At 38.2% G+C, this 19411-nt stretch overlaps 4 protein-coding genes across 4 annotated transcripts; 2 read left to right on the forward strand and 2 right to left on the reverse strand.

Annotated features, from left to right (window-relative positions):
- Window positions 1-1231: 1231 nt before the first annotated feature.
- On the forward strand, window positions 1232-11248 carry LOC135938123 (major facilitator superfamily domain-containing protein 8-like). The gene is made up of 10 exons (XM_065481681.1): window positions 1232-1519; window positions 7458-7614; window positions 8423-8669; window positions 8729-8842; window positions 9544-9756; window positions 9820-9922; window positions 9980-10114; window positions 10171-10277; window positions 10335-10516; window positions 10613-11248. The coding sequence occupies exons 1-10, from the start codon at window positions 1491-1493 to the stop codon at window positions 10907-10909; spliced, it is 1584 nt and encodes a 527-aa protein (XP_065337753.1). The 5' UTR covers window positions 1232-1490; the 3' UTR covers window positions 10910-11248.
- A 33-nt stretch (window positions 11249-11281) lies between these two features.
- LOC135938125 (transmembrane protein 134) lies at window positions 11282-15666 on the reverse strand. Its single transcript, XM_065481685.1, has 3 exons — window positions 15338-15666; window positions 14815-14962; window positions 11282-12533 (listed from the first exon to the last, which is right to left on the reverse strand). The coding sequence occupies exons 1-3, from the start codon at window positions 15548-15550 to the stop codon at window positions 12355-12357; spliced, it is 540 nt and encodes a 179-aa protein (XP_065337757.1). The 5' UTR covers window positions 15551-15666; the 3' UTR covers window positions 11282-12354.
- A 114-nt stretch (window positions 15667-15780) lies between these two features.
- LOC135938127 (complex III assembly factor LYRM7-like) lies at window positions 15781-17551 on the forward strand. The gene is made up of 6 exons (XM_065481687.1): window positions 15781-15994; window positions 16408-16467; window positions 16901-16973; window positions 17027-17097; window positions 17153-17234; window positions 17292-17551. The coding sequence occupies exons 2-6, from the start codon at window positions 16447-16449 to the stop codon at window positions 17393-17395; spliced, it is 351 nt and encodes a 116-aa protein (XP_065337759.1). The 5' UTR covers window positions 15781-15994; window positions 16408-16446; the 3' UTR covers window positions 17396-17551.
- Window positions 17552-17729: 178 nt separating this feature from the next.
- On the reverse strand, window positions 17730-19262 carry Ubc10 (ubiquitin conjugating enzyme 10). Its single transcript, XM_065481686.1, has 4 exons — window positions 19146-19262; window positions 18600-18695; window positions 18355-18541; window positions 17730-18272 (listed from the first exon to the last, which is right to left on the reverse strand). The coding sequence occupies exons 1-4, from the start codon at window positions 19170-19172 to the stop codon at window positions 18118-18120; spliced, it is 465 nt and encodes a 154-aa protein (XP_065337758.1). The 5' UTR covers window positions 19173-19262; the 3' UTR covers window positions 17730-18117.
- Window positions 19263-19411: the final 149 nt, after the last annotated feature.

Consider the following 19411-nt stretch of genomic DNA (forward strand, 5'->3'; position numbering starts at 1 on the left):
TGAAATGGACGGATTCACGCACCAAAATTTTACCGTTTATTGTAAATTAAATAATATGAAAATAAGAGTATTAAGAGCTGCCTTACAGCTAAGAAGCATAAAGTGATTCTTAGATTTGAAATTGTCTGGACTGTTTTTGGGATCTGTTACTGGCTGTTTAATGTCAGAGATGGCAGAAAGTGGTTAAGTTACTCGCAATGCTCAAATAGTTCACCCGGCTGGGAGGCGCACCGGCGCTGACTCGCCACTTGCAGGTTTTCGCACTTTTTCCAGCGGCTTAAGGGATAAAAAAAATAATGTCTGTCGACTCTAGCGTTTCAATAAAATACCTCGGTACGAGAAGGCGACTCTAGCGTTTCAATAAAAGACCTCGGTACGAGAAGGCGAAATGATGACCACATTGGGCACAAGCTCCTCTGCGGCCATTCGGGTCCAATGTTGTCCGCTTGGTATTAAAAGATAGGCAGCTCATAGCCCACACGGGATGTGCTGAGCAGAGGTTCTAAACATAAATATTTTTCTAACAAAAGTGATTTTCTTAAAATAAAGTAAGCAACGCTAATTATTCTCCCTCGTTTTTTAAAGTTCTAATTTCAAGCTGAAATCAGGTGCTGCTTGAGTACTTTTCAAATAATTAAGAGAAATCAAGTAATTTCTTAAACAATTTCAAGGAAACCATCATTTCACCATATTTTGTAATTCAATTAAGAAAATAAATACCATTCTCATCAAAAAGTTATTACGGAATAGATTTGGGAGCAGTACAAGATTTCATGTCAACCAAGCCATGCGCGTTTGAATTATCATCGATCTTTTGTTAAAAGTAAATATTTCTTCATGATAAATATGTTCTGGTGAAATAATTGAGCTAAGGCAACAATTCTGTAAACCAACAGCGCTATTTTAAATCCCACCAGAAAAAATTAAAATGTGCTGGTAACAGTTAACAATTCATCTCATTAAAACTAAAAAACAATTAAAACAAACTCAGATTAAAAATTATAATGTTTCTCGGTCAACAATTGAATGTCATTATAGTGTGCAAGACGAGCGTGGCCCCGTTACTTTATCAAGCATTCACAAAAGATTAGAGTTTATCAAACGCATGGTGCTCTCCCCGAAAGTAAAAATTCCCCTGGCCGCTGAATTGTGTGGGTTGGTGGGTGAGCGTGAGCGCCGTGAGCGGCGGCCGGGTCCAAGGCGAGCCGTGTGCGCCTGCTCGGCTCAGCGTGCACTCATCCTCACCACCAGACAGCTGCTGGGCTGGAGGTCTTAGTTGTTGGCGGAAGGGCGTCCCGAGCACAGGTTGTGTGTGCTTGTTTGTGTCGCAGCTCTCCGCGTTGGTGCTCTCTTTTTGCAACTAGCGAGGCTAAAAATACTAAAGTGCAGCATCACCATGAACTTTGCTGTGCGAATTTCCAACTAGATTTTCATTTTCATTTCCGAACGGCCTGTCGCTAACCAGATTCGCTTTCGAAGGGCCTAGAAACATGGACCGAATTCTCTGCTGTGTCACCAGGTATGAGGAATTATTCTGGAAATATTTCATTTTGTGGGGAAGGCAGTATTAATTAGGAAACTTTAATATTTATTTTTAGTTTGGTTAGGAGGAAAACCCTTGCCATGAGTGTCGTTTTATTAGGAATATCAATATTTTAAAGAAATTATCGAATATGGTGTCTGAACCGCAATAAAGTTACTTTTGAATCTAATTTCTATAATATTATTATTAAATACTTTAGTTTTAGTGGAATATATTTATACCAGCTTTGGATAATTTCTTGTTAAAATATTTTTCAAAAAATATCAATGATTGCTAGGATATCGATTTGCTTGTGTTTTTTATTGTTTTGCTGACACAAATATTTCATATTAAACCACAATAATATGTTCGTTGTCTCTAGATAACTTCAAACAAGATTAGAGTTTCAATTTCGTCCGAATTTAAACAAATAATAATAAAAAAGAAATGATCGTTTACCGTTCTTCCACAAAAACAATTTCACAAAATTATGCTTTGAATCCACCTTGAATTTTAAAAGTTAGTGCAATTAATTATTTAAAATAAAGCTTGTTCGTTGGTGCGTATTAAAAAAATTAACATAACGCAACAATGTTGTAAAGGGAACGCGTGCAAAGTTCTTTCTGTCGACATTCGGATCGCTTCCAATTACTCCAAGGCTGTTATTGAGCTGATGTGAACGTCGAGCTTCCTACCAGGAACCATCGCAATTAATGCGAATAAAACACTTATACCTGCGGCACGCACGTTCTCGCATTCGTTGGCTCTCTCAACAAACACAAAAGAGAGTGAAGGACGCTTCTCACTCATTGTCGATGGGATGGTCATCGTTGACAGCTCAAGAGAAAACTAGAGGAATATCACTCGCGTTTCCTGCAAAAGATAAAACCAACGAGACCTTATCTGCACTTCTTGAATTTCGCGAGCAGCGTTTTTTTTCTTCTCGGAATTATTTAAACACAGAGTGTCTGCTTTGTTGTTCTTCCCCCGAGCAACGATAGGCTGAGCGCATCATTAAATAATTTAAACTCGAAAAGTAGTTTTAGTTACTAGGGCCGCACGTGAAAGCAAATGTTTGGAAACCTTGACTCCCAGTGCGTCGAGAGCGAGCGTGTTGCTGTTGCTTAATCGAATCTTTGATTTCGGCTTCTTGAACTGGGGAATATGGGGATTCATATGGTTGAGGAAAAGCTGCCTGGCGAGACACGTCCTTGACACAGTGCTCGAGTACGTTGCCACTCGAAAGCCGCGTGTGAATATTAATCAGAACTCGAGTCCCTCGACCCTTTCCTGTGTCACAACTAATTCCGAAAGTGCAATGTGAAACTGTCGCGCAGTTACAGGCTCGAAGTTTTTAAAATGACATTTAAATTCCAAAGGACTTTATCGATAGCAATTTTTAAGATGTTGAAAAAAAGAAAATAAATCTCTAGATGTAGTAAAGGGAAATTTTCCAAGATTGTAAATTGCAAGTAACTCAATAAAAATAATCTGCGGTACTGGATTGTATCGCAATTTCAGCTAATCCCAGGCCTCATCGGCTGTTTTTTGTATTACTTTTAAACTGTTCCACCTGAAATGTGATTAAAAACCACAACTTGCAAAGCACAAAGCAACCCTTTCTTCCTCCCTCGGCTCTGAAAATGAATATTTCATGCATTTTCCAAGGGCTGTTCGAGCCTCGGCTTTGATTTCCACGCGAAAGGCTGATGAAAAGCTCGCTCGCGGCTCTCAGAAGGCGAGTTTCTTTTCATCCCAGCTGGTTTCATTACGTATCCAGAAAAAAAGTGGAGATGAGGGGGTAGTCGCGTTCAATTCACGCAGCAGCAGAGATATGGGCTTGAAGTCCCCTTCGCTGGTTACCATGCGAGCGGCAGTCACAACGCTGTCAAAGCACACATCCGAGAGCAGAGCAGACTCTCCAAATCCAAACTCGGCACGTCGGCCGTGAAGGTCGCCTCCCGCCGCGGCACTACCTGTTTGATGCTCTCTTTCACAATTTCCTCATCAATTGTATGCACGAGTGCCTGCCTACCGGCACGAGCAGTTTAACAGGTCTTTCCGGCATTTTTCAAAATTATACCGAAAAAATACTGCTCAAAACGCTCAGAAGTGAAACATTTTGATGAAATTCGATCTCATTAAATAGAGGTAGAATACTTTTTTCTAAAGACTGAAACGTTTAACGAATCGAAATTAATATTCCAATTTTACCTGTTCGCGTGGGGGGCTGTGGAATGTTGCCTGGACCGTTTAAAAATCAAAATAGACTTTAAAACATATTCCGTGTAGTATAGACGGAACAGGAAATTGATTGATTTTCTTGCACAATTTTTAAATTGCCCTGCCTGACCATACAAGTAAATGGAAAATTTTATCCTCTTACTAGGGAATGTTTCTGTACAATATAAAATAAAATGAAGAAAAACTAGATAAAAAATAATTTTTATTTGTAAACAAGTTGTTTTAAGGTGAAATTATATATGAAATTCCCAGAGAAACATGCCTCTTTGAAACAAATATATTATATTGAATAATGAAACATGTGTATAAGATAAGAACACCAATCTATTCTTCAAAGAGCATATCTCCAAATATGTATGGCTTGAACTGAACTCGATGGAACTCATTTTGGTTGGGGGTCGTCGGATTTTAATTCAATTTAGTGGAAAAGTTGCCGTATTAGACCTTATCCTTATAGTCTTACCTATAAAAATTTCAGGATGAAATTCTAGGAATTGCCCATTTTACAGGAGCTTAAAGTTGGAAACTCTTTTGAAAAGCCATCCTCCAGATGCTTCAGGGGAATTAACGGGTGGATTTAACCCCCAACTACCATCTCGATGCGGTCAAAAATAATAATGATGAACCAAGCTGTGATTAAATTTGACCGAAATATAGGTGGATATTATGCTCGAACCGCAGTTTAACGTCACTCTCATCTGGTATAAAAATTGCTCGCTTCTCTAACTTTGGTCGCGAACATCTAAAAAAAAAAGAGATAATGCGCACCACCAATATTTGATTTTCCATTAAGTAGTGAGGCGCATTATGGCTCTCTCAAATGTGAAAAATTATTTTCAAAATGCAGGATTTTTTAGTTTTTACTCAAAATTTCATGCCCTTGACCTTTGACTTACAAAAAAGACCACCATGGAAAATTTGTTGGGAATTTATTTTTTAACATATCGACAAAAAAGACTGTCGATCTTCTGAATAAATTTAGCTTACCGCAGACTTGCTCCTGTAAAATAGGCAATTCTTGTTATTTCATGTTGAAATTTACAGGTAAGACTATGGTTTACTAGAGCAAAATCTCCACCAATGTTCATCAAAATCTGAAGACCCCACGCACAATTAAGTTCAAGCCGTATTATCAAGTGATATGAAAAACATTCAAAATTAAATGCATTGAGCCCTGCTTGTCAGTCGAAATCCATGAGTCACGTATCCAATTTTTTCTTATTTTATAAAATGGTTTTGAAACTGCAAGTGCAATACGTGTCAATTATTGCTTGTCATTCTTACATCAGACCAATTATCTTTGCTCAGTTACTCGATGAGGCGTAATCATTGATTTCAAAATTATTCCTGGATCTCAAATTGTCCTAAATTTTAAAGAGGAATTTGACCTCTTGATAAAGTTATCTCGGTATATTATTTTGCCGATTTGATCTTTAACCCAAAAATCTTATCAAAAATTAAGCTGTAAACAAAAAAAAACTATTTCGAAAGAGCCACAAGACAAAACGTGCTACAATTAAACAATTATTTAAATTCAAGCGGGTCAGAGATCAAAAAGTCCTCGAACTGCAGTCGATTGATCGCAATTCTGATTTAAATTCACCAGACGCGGGATGTGAGAGAATTTCCTCACTCTCCATCCTTCTGCTTGATGCAATTGAGTGAGTCAATTGAACTCTTTAATTCGCTCTATTGTGATCGCCGAATCTGCGGACTTTGGAGTCATCCCGCATGGGAATGTTCCAGTGAAGCCTCTCTCAATCGCTAATTTCGCACGGTAATGGACTTGAGCACTGCGCAGGGGCTGATGAATATTCATAAATCACAAATGGAACCCGGCACCCGACTTCCAGTCGATTGTACGCGCGTGCTCCTACTTTAAGAATAATTAATTGCCTGCCTGGGAGTGACGAGTCGTTTGAAACAGTTAATATAAAGTGAGTTTAATTGTTAGGAACATTATTTTTGTTATCCGCAGCTGCTCTCAAATTCATTTGCGCAAGCTTTGTGAAGTGCTGTGGTGGCCTTCTCCAAGTACATTATTATTTTTTGCTTGCAAACAGAAAGTTGCAGCAATATGTATGTTACTGACCGAGAGTATTACTCACATGCAGGTTTATTGTTGTCAAGGAAAACTCGAGAGAAAAATACGACGCACTTTGAATCAATTAGCGTTGTGGTTCCAATTGAGATTGTACACTAAAAATGAACTCAGAGTGACACTTGATAAGTTCTTTATGTGTTCGGCAGGTTTTATAATATATTTCAATTTTTTTATTTAATTAAAAGGACTTGATTCAGCAGCTGCCAGTAAAATTTAACGTGGTTTGTAATTATTAAAAATTAATTCTGATCACAAGTAATTTTAAAGCGCAGGGCTGTGAATTTTAGACGGCTCTTTTGCAAAATATTAGACAATTTTTGGTGCAAAATAGACTGGGTTTGACTCTTTTTGACACACATCAGTTAAGCCAAATTTACACGTTTTTAATCGTTGAAATGGTAATTTTTAATTTATATATAAGAAACCAAACGCAAGAAGTGAAATTTTAAAGTTATGCAAAGAGATTAATTTTTCAAAATCTAATTTGTCAAGGCAAAATTCCGTAACTTATCATGTGAACAGGTAAAATTTGAATATTAACTTTAATTAACAAACAATTTCTGTGCTGGGTTTTTAACCCATGGAAATTCAAACTGCAACAAATATATGTTTTGAAATAGCAACAAAACCGACTTTCACGCATGTGCAAAAGAAATGCGCGACTGGAAACCTGATCATAAATAATTTTGGGTCACACAATTCCTCAAAAAAATTAAATCGTGAGAAAAAGTTCCTCGCGTGAAACTTTTCTTGTACATTTAACTAGTTTCGGCGATCTCGAGGATTTTATGTGTGGTTAAAATAGCTTAAAATTTCATGATCCATGCTCATTAGATCATCCCATCATCTCATGCTGATTGGAAGCTCACTCAGAAAAAAAGGCAAGTGTTTCAAATTCACTGCCCTCTCTTAATAAGTAAAAATAGGAAAATATAAATTCAGCCTGTGATAATTACTAAGAAGTTTAATTTTAAACATGATGAAAATTCCTAACCATATTATTTTTATTCAGCTGAATAATTCCATATTGCACGGTGTAATTGTAATTTTTCCTTTATGCGCGAACGAGGGCCCTGAGGCGTCTCGAGTCGATTGTTAAACCTGCTGCGCCACACACGCTTGCGGAGGGCACAAGAAGAAGTGCAGCAGAATGATAAATGACAATGAGATATACGAGGATCGTTTCCGTCGGGTCTGCTTGTTGCTACAGCCGAGTGACACTATCATTACATGGCTGTTAGTCATAAAATACGCGGAGTGAGCCCTATTGCCAGAAGTGGTCGGCTGTACGCTTGGATAAAGCGGCGCAAGATGAGTCACGATCGACGGATACATCAACAATCAGCAGAAAATTGTGTATCATACAGCGGGTGCCGAGCACAACAAAACATTTAAAATTCGTTCCCAGCATTGAAAAAAAATCAAAAGACTCGTACGGAGGTTAATTTGGTTTAGGGGAACGTCGAAACTCAAATATTATGACATTAGCCACTGTCTAAACTAATTTGTGGGTTAGGTTTTTAATATTTAATAATTAAAAAAGAATAAATATGGGGTCAATAATTAAGAATATTTTTTTTATTTCAGGCAGGACTCGAGGAAGGTGAACAAGACCATCGGCTTGGAAACGTTTGAGGAGCGGCGGACACGATGGCGGTCCATCAGACTGATGTATTTGACCATGTTCGTCATGTCCACTGGGTTCACAATCATCTTGACTGCGGTCTGGCCTTATCTCACCAAGGTGTGTATTATTAAGCGTACACCCACTGAACACAGTTCATTCTATAATTGTAACTGGTGCGTAGAAAAACAAGTAGTAGTGCGCATTGCGGTTGAGAAACGCGACACTATTGTTGTACGCGGTGTAAACATTTCACACTCGCTCTGTTTTCGGCATCATTTCGTTCGAACTGAGTGTATTTAAATTCAGTGCTCAACGTGATGCTTCAATAATTTCACATTTAGAAATTATGTCATGCGTGCAAGAATAGAAAGGAATAATAAAATTGCACTGCTTGCTGTGGTCAATTGATCTTGACACAGTGAATTGAAATTGCACACCTTCACTATAGTTTCTTTATGCAATCAAGGCTTCTATTTCTGTCTAAGCAAAATGCAGAGCTTCTTTTCTAAAAATATAAGAAATAGCTAAAAAAATCCAGGTCGCGCTGTTTAAATTCCTGAATAAATCAGCTTCAAAATTTGCATGCTAATCAAGCGGCGACGCTGTCTTCTTGTTGAAAATCATGATTTTGTTTTGCCAGAAAGGAAATTTATCTCATAATTCTCACACTGTTGGAAAAATCGTAAAAGAGAAATCGAAATCAAGCATAAATTCTTCGTCAAAACGTTCAATTTTTTGATAAAATTTGCAAGATCTTATCTTCAACTGTTATTTGGTTATTGAGATTATAGCAAATTTAAGAGACAAATATTATTTTTGATTCCGAAAAATAGATCCAAATGGGCCCTTAAAGAGTCAACACTTAATGTTGATAATTTTCGTTCTGCAATGATTCACCTAAAAAAAAAAAAAATTGAAATTCCAGCTGGACCCGAACGTGGGCAAAGAGTTCCTAGGTTTTGTAACAGCCGCCGGTCCATTGGCTGAGACGATTTTTTCGCCCATCCTTGGCTACTGGAGCAACAAGAGCGGCTCTGCGCGGCAGCCGCTGCTCGCCACCCTGGCCCTGATGGTCATGGCGAGCGCCGGCTACTCGCTGCTTGAGGCGTTCCCGGCCTCCACTGCCAAATACTGGATGATCATCACGCGGTTCCTCATTGGAGTCAGCGCCGGTATCTCTTTCCCATATACAACAATGGCCAAAATTTTTAACGTGTTTTGTTGTTTTCAGCAAACGTTACTGTGATCCGATCGTACATCTCCGCCGCCACCACCCTGGACGAGCGAACGGGGGCTACGAGCATTTTGGCTCTTTGCCAGGTTATGGGCTACATTTTTGGTCCAGGTGCGTCAATTTTACGGACATTTTTTAACATTATTAGAAATAGATAAATAATTGCATGACATAATGAAAAAAGTAACACAAGGAGGAAAGCTTTTTCTATGGCTATAAAAGCTATGAATCTTGAAAATCGATTGACAAAATAACATTTTTAAAAATCATATGAGATTAAGGAGCATGAGTTTAGCTTTTTCTTATAATTCAGCGGCTATGATTGCTCGAGCAAAAATCTTGGCAAAGTCGCATTAAAGCTTATGAAACTTGCAATTTTTGTCATACTAGCTGTTCTGGTAAAAATTTGCCCTTCCCAATTTCCTGGAAAAGCCGTTTTAAAAATTGACTCATTTTACCAGAAACCCCCACTCAAAACTTTTATAAGGCCAAAATAAAAGCTTGATTCTATGAAAACTTTCTTATAAAAAAGTTTAACTGTACTACATTTCTGCACGTGATTTTCCCAGAGCATTTTTCTGTTGTGAAATATTGGAAAAATCATAAACTTTAGCAATAGTGTGAAAATCGCACATGTCATTCAATTTGTCTATTAGCTCAGCAGATTCCAGTAATTGAAATCAATCCATATTTAAGAGGTATAATCATACCATAATAATCATAATAATTGCAAACATTACCATAAAATATTTGAAATAGGAGTAACTTGAGTAATTTCATAATAAATATAAAATATTGAACTGCCATTTTAGTTGTCCAGTCGATCCTGACGTCTCTCCTTGGAAACGACGGATTTCCAATAATCGAGGACTTCATCTCAATGAACATGTACACGTCGGTCGGCTGGGTCATCGTGGTGCTCAGCTCAATCAACTTTGTGCTGCTGCTACCACAGTTTTTCACAGAGCAGCACATCGCCGTCAGGGAGGAGATGAAAACGCAAGGGATTTCGACTCTCCTGCCAGGTACACAAAGAGTGCTATACCTTTTAAAGTTATAAATTAATGAAAAAAACCAATCTTAAATAGATTCTCAGCCTGTGTGGAAGAAGTCAAAACTAGACTATTTGGCCGCTTTCAGTTTGATCTTCGGCTACTTTGTTCTTGTTTTTAACATCGCTCTATTGGAAAAGTACGATTTTAATATTTTAAATTTAATTCGAGGTTAGATTAAATCTTTCTTCCTCAGCTTGGGCATTCCGATTGTGATGGACCAGTTCGCATGGACCAACGAACAAGCCGTTTACTACATGGGCATCGTGATGGCTGTTGGCGCGATCATTTCCGTCACTGTTATTGCTCTGCTGAAATTTGTTTGCAAATAGTAATTTGAAAAACGATGATACAAAAGGAAAACCCCTTGAATCTTTCTTATTTCAGCATCAGTGAAGCGAATCTCGTCATTTACGGCGGCTTCCTCTTCATGTTCATCGGAAGGCTCGCGTACATCCCGTGGGGAGACGCTCCTCCGCAGCTTCAATTCTCGCGTAAGAAATTTCTGGATGGGTATAACGAAACGGTTTAAATAATTGTCTTTTGAGCAGATGAGCATAACTTAACAAGCGCGGTAGGCTGCCCAGTGGTGGAGCAGCCGTGGTGCGAATTCACCCCAGCAATGACCCTGCCGCAGGTCTTGATTGGATATTTGTTCCTTTCCATCGGATACCCCATTGGCGTCACGCTGCTCTTTTCGATATTCTCAAAGATTTTGGGCCCACGACCACAGGTAAATTTAATTTAAAAAAATTAAATATGTAGTTTTAACGTTGCAATTTGCAATTAAATTAATCCCATTTTAAAATAATAAAAATTAAAATTAAAGGGCGTTTGGATGGGCCTGATGATGGGCACCGGCAGCTTTGCTCGCGCCCTCGGAAGCATCGTGCTGAGCATCATGTACGTCGAGCTGGGCACGACTCTCACGTTCTCGATAACCTCGGTCATGATTCTGGCTTACGGCGTTTGGTTGGTGCTGGTGCACAAGCGGCTCAAGCCGAACGACAGGGCCGTGTTGGCATCACCGCGACAGGTGCGGATGATCGTCCTTAAAGAGAACATGAACGGCAAGGGCGGCAACGCGCCCATTGCCGACGAGGAGAGACAGGCTCTCAGACAGTAAAGTGTGTGCCATAAAATATATCAGTTATTTTGTTAGGTGGTAAGAGATTAAATCAAACCGTATTTTTCTACCAAACGTAATCGACGAATTTACACACGAAAAGACTTTCATCAGTTGTGATCAAACGAAATGTTGTTCATTTATATGTAGTTCTGATAAAGGAAGCGCACCGATTAACCTCAAAACTGTTATAATTGACTTTCAACCCTTTCCTCTTGGGCGAATTCCCTGTTGAGAGGGCAATTCCACTCACAATGGGGAGTTCGCGCCTTTGAGGGAATTTTTGGGCTTCCCTTGTGAGCAGAGAAGATTTTTTTGAATATATAATACTCAATAAAAGTGGAGTGAGTTTCATTGCTAAATAACACCAGGTTTTTAAGCTTTTTTGATTTCAATTCACTTATAAAATTTCAATTTATTATCCTGCAAGATTGAAGTACATTTCCAGCATCGTCTGTCATAAATAGTTGTTGTTATGTACACGTTACACTTTGTCAAATGAGCGTATAGCTGCATTATTTCTCAAATAATACACAAAAACAGTGAAGAAATTATAGTCATTAGAGTGTGTTAATGCTTGCTTCTTGGTGCGCAGCGGAGAAAAATACAAAAAGTTATCTATCTAGGGGACGACTTTAGTGAGGAAGTCTCTCATTTTACTTATCTAACTTTGGATACAAAAACTCCCCTGTGGTTATAGTAATGTTGGAACGCCAAAATCGACAAGAAGCAAGAATTAATAAAAACTATACAATGCAGGGGGTGGTTAATCGACATCAAAAGCTTCAGCAATCCCACGTACTTATTTACATTTTTCACAGCCTTGTACTTGCTGGCCTTTCTAAAAATAAATACACATATGGAAATAGCACTCAAAATTTAGGAAAAAAAACTAAAGTCTCAAACTGAATATAAAAATAAAAGAGCTGCCAGCACTTAAGAACTGTTATTCAACGCTGCTGCTGCCCGGCCATCACATTCTTTTCGTGGTAAACTCTAAATTTTAAACCCTACACAATTTCTGTAAAGAGCTACATAGTGAGTTGTTCAATTGAAATCCAATTTGGATTATTGAAGCAGTCGGCCTGAGACGACGGAAAATGTTTAAGAGGCTAAAGAAGAAAACAGACACAAACGTGAATGACTTAGTTAACACTCCGTCTCAAGTGTCCTTTTTTTTGTTTCCGGCATCCAAGCAAAAAGGCCAAAAAATTATCATCATAAAAAATGCCACAACATTGCAAAAAGCTGCTGCTAATCGAGAGATACATTGATTACACGAGCGCTGAATAAATTACTAGACGCGCGCGCGCGGCGTTGTCAACAAGTGCACTTTTACACTGAAAGCGATTAGACTTGGCTACTCGTGTAGTAATCATCGGCAACGAACGCACTCGGCACAGTCAGAGAGTTGAGCCCGACCGACACACGTATATTTGTACACGCTAGTTGAAGAGCGGCAGGTGGTAAAAATCGAAGCCCTGCCACCCCTTGACGGCCAGGTAAATGTAGACCACGTGGTACGCACCGGGAATAAAGCAGATAGCGCCGGCAATGAAGAACACGGCCGACTGGAGGCCCTCAATCGGAAGCAACGCCGCCAGGAAGCCGGTTACCAGCAGTCCTGAAGCAATACAGAGCCAAATTCAATAAAAAAGGTTCCAAAGCTGACAAAACGACGGGTTTTTTATAAGTGCAGTTTTATTTTTTTTTATAAAGATTACAGATTAATATAATAAAAAGGAGCTGGATTAAAAAATCTTATAATTAATTATCTTAAACATCTTAAATTAAAAATGAAACAGATTAAGAGATTTTATAGAATCCTTATGGTCTTCGAAACGAAATTTAATTTAATTCCTTCATATTATCAAATGTGCCTGGGGATTTTTAATTTGTTTTTGTATGATAAAAAGTTTAAAATAAAAATGCTAAAAATCTTGCTTAAAAAACTAAATTAATTCTGAAGCTAAACTCTCCAAAGGTCATGGGTTCTTTAAATCCCTACTAAATTTTTATTCTTGTGGTTTTTCAAGGAAGTTTAAAACAAATTAATTTAAGAATTAATAAGCTGTATTAAACTGTCTCTGGTCTCAACTCGACTGAAACGGCAACATATTAACTTGATGCTATGTATCAAGTCCCCCCTAAAACTGCAAAGGTTGGAAAGAAAAAGGAACCGCTTTAAAATATATGCAGAACGCTAGTTTAACCTGTTATATTATGTGAATGCTTATTGGTCTCGGTAATTAATAATATCAAACAAACTTTTACAGAATCGAATTAAAAAAACATTGCCAAATTATTATTTAAAAAATATATTTCCGTACAATTTGACCCTTCGGTTCTCAAGGGCGAGATTGTGGGCAAATCAAGGTGTTTCCTGAGCACCCTGGTAGCTTTCAAAAGGTTTGATGGCACATAATTATTATGAAAGCTCTGAAATTTGCCTTTTCAACGGTGCGCTTATCTTAATTATTTAAATACTATTATAAACACTTTGGTCAACATTTTTTGTCCCAATATACTTGGAAAAAAAATCAAAGGGACCCTTCTCAAGTATATTCGATTTAGAAAAGTACACTCAACAGTTACTCGAATTTGAAGTTTTCGTTTTACTTTGCCAATATAAAAGGTGTTGGGCGTATAAATAAGCATTACTTTGTGCAAAGAGATTTTTTAACTCCGGCAGGCCTGTTTTCCAAATTTCACCCTGCTTTTCGGGGAAAAGTAACTCAAATTTTTACGCGACACCACTCAGTGATTACGACCCCAAACAACATAAAAATAGAAATGAAGTAAAAACAAAATAAAAATCTCCTTGAAACACCTTTATTTTTTTCCCAATTAATAAAACGATTCTTCTATTGTACGGATAATCAAGTAAAAAAATAACTTATTCTAAAATAATTACCGATTTAGATGTAAAGTATAAGAAATGTTTTTTGTGTCAAACACTGCGTCGTGTTGCCAAATATAAAAGCTTTCAAACGACGCAAGATGCTACTAAAGGGACGAGAGTGAATTTACGATGTTTTGGTAAGACAAAAAATGGCAAAGAGCTAGAGATGCAGCTGCCTCAAAATAAGCATGATCTCACAGGGAAACGGTGTAACTCACAAAGACATTTATTTTCACGTAGGCTCAATTCCCAGAAGCACAGACTACTCTAAACCAATTTTAATAAACAACTTTAATTTATAATCTCAGTTTGAAAAACAACATAAAAATGGAGTAAAATTCCAAATGACACGACTCGCATGATCTTATTTACTATTATTTGACACTGATATTCTTCTTCTTTTGTGCATTAACTTTAATCTCTGCGTGACCCAATGCCTTCTTAATAGAATGAATTGAAGTAATGCACTTTAGCAAATGTCAAATTCGCGATCTAACCTCTCGTAAGGTCACATCATGTGATGCTCAGCAGATGCTAAGGACTTAAACTTTGTCGATCGAACAGGCGTTAAAAATTTAAATGTCTCAATCAGCAGAAGATCCCAACCAACCATGAAAAAATAAATGCTGGCTGCCATTTTTTGCTCTTTCTTTCAATTAAGAGATACTTAAAGAGAACGCTTTGATGTAAAAAAGATTGACATTGAAGTTTAAAGGTCAACTACCATGAAAAGTCGTGCTTGTGCCTTGTAATCAAAGGGGAACTATTGTTTGTTTGTACACCTACAGGCGGATCAATTCTGTCTGGGCCTGGGCTCTTGTGCTATCAACGCGGCGAGTCGATTTAGTACTTTGGGTAATTTGCATCCCCTACATTGAGTTAATTTCTTTCTTTTAGAAAATAGGTTAAATATTTGGTATTCCTATTAAAAAAATTAAAGTTTGCATTATTTACTATTTTGCAAACAATTCAACGGAAGCAAGAAAAATAATTTTCTTTTTACCAATTCCTATGAGCAGAAGCACGATGGCCGCGAGGACCATTTTCCAATTCTCCCTGATTTTGGGGTGCTGCCAGCACGACTTGGAAGGGTCAAACATTCCTGGCGAGAAGTTTTCCTGGATGAGTGAGTCGCTGTCCCTGGAGGCAGTCTGCGAACGAGGCAGAAAAGGAAACGCATTTTAATAAACTTCACGGTACAACTTAATAGTCAGCAACTAGCACGCATTAACATAAATGAGTAATATGTACTTCTGGGTCTGACGGCATGACGTCCATTTTCCCCCCGAACAGAGAAGACTAATTGGAATGAGAATCACGCAGCAGGCTCATCCGTCCGAGCCCTTATCGTTGCGACACACACGCACGAATAAACAAAAAAGCGCAGGCTGCTAGCTCCCACTCAAGGCGATGAAGCCTTAATCGCGTTCCGTGTGTTTTTATCGCGATACCCAAATATAGGCGTAACCCACAGCCACAGCGAGGGACGCATTTTGTCACTCGATCGAATTCTCTCGGACACTTACGTCGTCCGGACTCTTGAGCGGGACGGGCGACCGCGGCTCGGCGTTGTCGATGCGCACCACGATGTTGTCCTCGGGAATGGTGCCGTTCGCCCGCACCTTGGGCTTCAGCGGCGACCGCTCCGTCGTCGAGCCGTACACGCGGATCGCGTCGTCCGTCTCCTCCTCGAACGCGTCCTCGATGGTGAACCGCCGACGATCCCTGCCCGCTGACATATTTCCTCCTCCGTCCCTCCGATGTCCGACAAAAAGACTGACCGACACACTTCCTCGACGCAGAACTCCACTATGTCTTTCTCTGTCTGCCTCTGGCTGTCTGTCTCTGTCTGTCTCGATTAGTGTTTTGAGTTTTCGTTTCGTGGTGTTGAGCCACAAGTCCGCTAGAGGCGCGACGAACGTGCTCGCTTATGCAGGAATTCAGAGGACAATGAGACTGGAATAGCCGCCATGTTTTTCTTGAAACACTCTTAAATAAGTTGCAACTATTATGGAATCTTCCCCGGTCCTGTCACACTAACTAAAGAGCAAGGTGATTGTGATGGAGGGGGAAATGGAAACATGCATTAATGCTGCGTAGGAAGCAATGCACGCAAAAACAATAATAATAATAGCAAAATAGGGATAAAAGACTACTTGAAGGACTTGAAGAGAACTCTGACGGTAAGAACAACAATGCTGTAGAAATCACGAGAAATCGAAATCACGCGTTTTCGAATTTAGAAACCGTATTTAAAGCGAGGCTGTTAATAAATAAAACACCAGCTGTTTATTTGTTTTTCATTTTAATATTTTGATAGTTTTAGGAACATTTTAGACTAATACCTATTATTAGTCACAGTTCATAGTCTAATAGAAAATATTTTTCAAGAGAAAAAAGCGATAGCTTTACCGTGCCTTTATAAATCCCCAGTTGCGTATTAGATAGATGATTGAAAACTTGTAATTGGAGCACACCCCACCTTTTCATAATTTTTCCCTATTGAATTTATTGATTTTTAGATTATTGATGACTAAACAGTAACAAAATATCTCAATAAACAGAAAAAATAAATATTTGTTCCAATTTTTTTCAGATACTTGAACTATTGAATACCAAATTGGGCTTACGTAAAATGAGTATGCTGAGAAGAGAGGTAAGAGAGTGTAATAATAAATATAGTGATTTGTTCACTGTTTAGAATTACAAATAGGTTTCTCTAGAAAAATGAAAGGAAAGCCAAAAAGTTCTGACAGTTTATCCCCTGCTTTTTCTTAATTAGGCAATTTGCTGGGCATATTTAGCAAACCGGTTGCATAATTTCCCCACGAATTCTGATGAAAATTGTTTTTGAAATTTGAAACAAATTTGGTTCATAAAAGAAATTGTAAAATTTCTGTAGTTTTGGTTTTAAAAATTCGCATTAAAAATAAATTGTTAAATCGCTTTAAGACAATATGGCTAAAATATTTTTGCCTTAAAATCTAACCAGCAGGGTGTTTATTTTTTTAATAAAATTTGAAACATTTTCTACCCCTAATCCCTAATATATTGCTTTTTAACTTGATGCAAGTAACGCAATTTAACAGGTTCTGCACCATTTTAAATCTCTGTTGAGAGCCAGTCAGACTGCGTTCAAAGAGGATGCTCTAGCTCTGACAGGTAATCAAATATTTTTGTTGAGTCAAATTTAAAATATCGAAATTTACCTCCAGCTTCTAGAAAGAAAATAAATGAAGAATACAAATCCAAGAAGCACGTTAAGGATCAAGATTCAATCAAAGAGGTAAATCGATTACTCATTATTTGCCTTAGTTAGATTTAAAACGAAATGATTTCAGTTATTGAAATTCTCTAAAGATGTAGAGACTGAGCTAAAGCAAAACGTAATTCAGGCTAAGGAGAAATCACCAGGGAAATTTGGTATTTATTTTCCAGGAGACTAAAACAAACTGAACTGACCAATTTAAAATTTTACAGAATTAAGAATTCACGAGGGAACAGCCAAATTGATCAACTTCCCCTTTAGAGAGGATGCTGAGTTGCCTACTTTCAAAACTGGCCGACGGTGCAAAAAACCCTAATCCTAATAGTGTCCCTCTTTAATGGCTGTTCGTAAGTTTAGTGGCAGTGAGACGCTGTTTTTTTTTTTCAAAATCTTTATTACAGAAGGTTGTTCTTGTAATTTTACAGTAGTTATTGTTAATTAAAATTACGTCTTTGCAAATCAAAATACCTAGCTTGAAATCTTTTGTATTTTACCAAATCAAGTGCAACCACTCAAAAACCTTTTTTCTGAACTAGCTGGTGAAGCAGCCTCGCGATAGCATCCGCTGGATCTCGGAATGAAATAAATCGATGAAGTAGTGTCATGGATTTCCCCGTGGTAAAAGCCCAAAGCCGCAAAATACCATCAAATCCTCTTTTATGAGTCTCACATTCCGAGAACCAATAAGTTTATTTAAATAGCATAACATGTGTTGTGAATTGTTTGCAATTGATCAGTTTCCTCGCAAAAATGCATCAGCAATAAATAATACAAAAAAATGCATACAAAATTCAAATCGCAAGGCTTTTCGCAGTGATAATTTTGTCTCAACTAATTTAAAAATGTTTAAAAGTTGCGTTTAGTTTGCCTGCTGAGAAGACACTGATTCAAGGGAACAATAATGAAAAATAACAATGCGCATTATTAGTGTGGGGGAGATTTTTCACTAGATAATTGATTCAGTACTGTTATGAAGAGAGGGGAGCAGAAATAGGGGGCAGTCAACAACACATATCACAGACATGCCTCTCGAGTGATTTAGTCTGCGGGCCTTTTTTCACTGTGTTTCTTGGTAAATTCTTCGGCGTTTTTCACAAACTTCCTGCGATCCTTAATGTACTCTTCGGCCAAATCTGCTCTAAGTGGGTGTTCAGGTTCCGGATCGTTCACTAAGGCCACAAGTGCTTGGATCACTGCAAAATCGCACACGCACACATCGGGTTGATTTTAATTATTTTGTTTAGTCAGTTAAATTGCCATTAAATTGCTACTCACCCTGGTCTGTTTTGGTGGCTGGCTTCCAGTTCTCAGCCGTGATAATTGGTAAGCAAACCTGACCCTTCTCGTCGATGTTGGGGTGGTAAATCTTCGTCCTGAAACATATCTTGGGCGGCTTGAAGGGGTATTCTGCGGGGAAGGTGATCTCGATGCGAAACGCGCCTTTGTTGAACGGAGGATTGTCCTGCAATTGCGTCATATGATGACAATACATTTCTTATAAATTTTGAAATATTGCTTACTGGCACGATGAGGCCTTGCCACGAAAGGATGTTGGACTCGTCCACTTGGATGTCTCGAAAATTCCTCATGCCCGATTTCCGAATATCTTCAAGCTCCTGCGAAGAGAGATATAATTTGCGTCAGTAATTCAATTTATAAATTAATGCCGAGCGCCAACGCAGGTGATCGGCGCCGAGTGTCACTCCCAACATGTTGTTTGTCAGACAGCACCCATTGTCCGAGTGATAAATAATTTATTCCGTACTGTGATACCGCAGCAATTTGCGAATTACTATCAATGATGCGTGTCGGTGTGTTTTCACTTGTAAATAATTCAAAGATATCGACTGAAATAGGCGACATAATACGAAACAAGTCTGCGTAAACGAGGGGCACAGCGACCGGGCCGCCAATATTCGATTTCAAAATTTTCGCTACTCGTTCCATGCAGCGCTTCCGGGAAATGTTTTATCAGTTGATTAACTTTCAAACGTTTCAAATTCATCAACAAATAGGACCGAAATGAAGTAATTGCAGAAAAAATTAACGATATTTAGGGAGCTTACCTTCTGCAGTCTTCTTGTGGCCGCCATCTTGCAATTTAATAATACCCAATGAAGTTCCGAGATTGGCTATTAGGTTCCTTGTGGCGCTGTTTTTCAAAATTCGCGGCGCAAACAGTAACATTGTATAATAATATTATTCCTTAGGCTTATTCCTGAACAACTTGATAACTTATTATTTGATCGTGATTTTGAAACAAATAACGAAGGAAAATTCCCTTATAGATGGAAAATTTTCTCATTATTTCTTTTTGGTAAGGAATTGAAGA

Source organism: Cloeon dipterum, chromosome 2, assembly GCF_949628265.1.
Source record: "Cloeon dipterum chromosome 2, ieCloDipt1.1, whole genome shotgun sequence".
Lineage (NCBI taxonomy): Eukaryota > Metazoa > Arthropoda > Insecta > Ephemeroptera > Baetidae > Cloeon > Cloeon dipterum.

Bases quoted from the DNA above. Each gene is read 5' to 3' on its own strand.
- LOC135938123 (XM_065481681.1), top strand. From the start codon at position 1,491: ATGGACCGAATTCTCTGCTGTGTCACCAG. The intron at 8,843-9,543 runs GTGCGTCAATTT...CTGCCATTTTAG, and splicing joins GGGCTACATTTTTGGTCCAG to TTGTCCAGTCGATCCTGACG. The intron at 9,757-9,819 runs GTACACAAAGAG...AATCTTAAATAG, and splicing joins GATTTCGACTCTCCTGCCAG to ATTCTCAGCCTGTGTGGAAG.
- LOC135938125 (XM_065481685.1), bottom strand. From the start codon at position 15,550: ATGTCAGCGGGCAGGGATCGTCGGCGGTTCACCATCGAGGACGCGTTC. The intron at 14,963-15,337 runs GTAAGTGTCCGA...CCTCGTTCGCAG, and splicing joins CGCTCAAGAGTCCGGACGAC to ACTGCCTCCAGGGACAGCGA. The intron at 12,534-14,814 runs GTAAAAAGAAAA...GTATTGCTTCAG, and splicing joins GCTTCTGCTCATAGGAATTG to GACTGCTGGTAACCGGCTTC.
- LOC135938127 (XM_065481687.1), top strand. From the start codon at position 16,447: ATGAGTATGCTGAGAAGAGAG. The intron at 16,974-17,026 runs GTAATCAAATAT...ATTTACCTCCAG, and splicing joins GGATGCTCTAGCTCTGACAG to CTTCTAGAAAGAAAATAAAT. The intron at 17,098-17,152 runs GTAAATCGATTA...AAATGATTTCAG, and splicing joins ATCAAGATTCAATCAAAGAG to TTATTGAAATTCTCTAAAGA.
- Ubc10 (XM_065481686.1), bottom strand. From the start codon at position 19,172: ATGGCGGCCACAAGAAGACTGCAGAAG. The intron at 18,696-19,145 runs GTAAGCTCCCTA...CTCTCTTCGCAG, and splicing joins CCACAAGAAGACTGCAGAAG to GAGCTTGAAGATATTCGGAA. The intron at 18,273-18,354 runs GTGAGTAGCAAT...GCGATTTTGCAG, and splicing joins AGCCACCAAAACAGACCAGG to TGATCCAAGCACTTGTGGCC.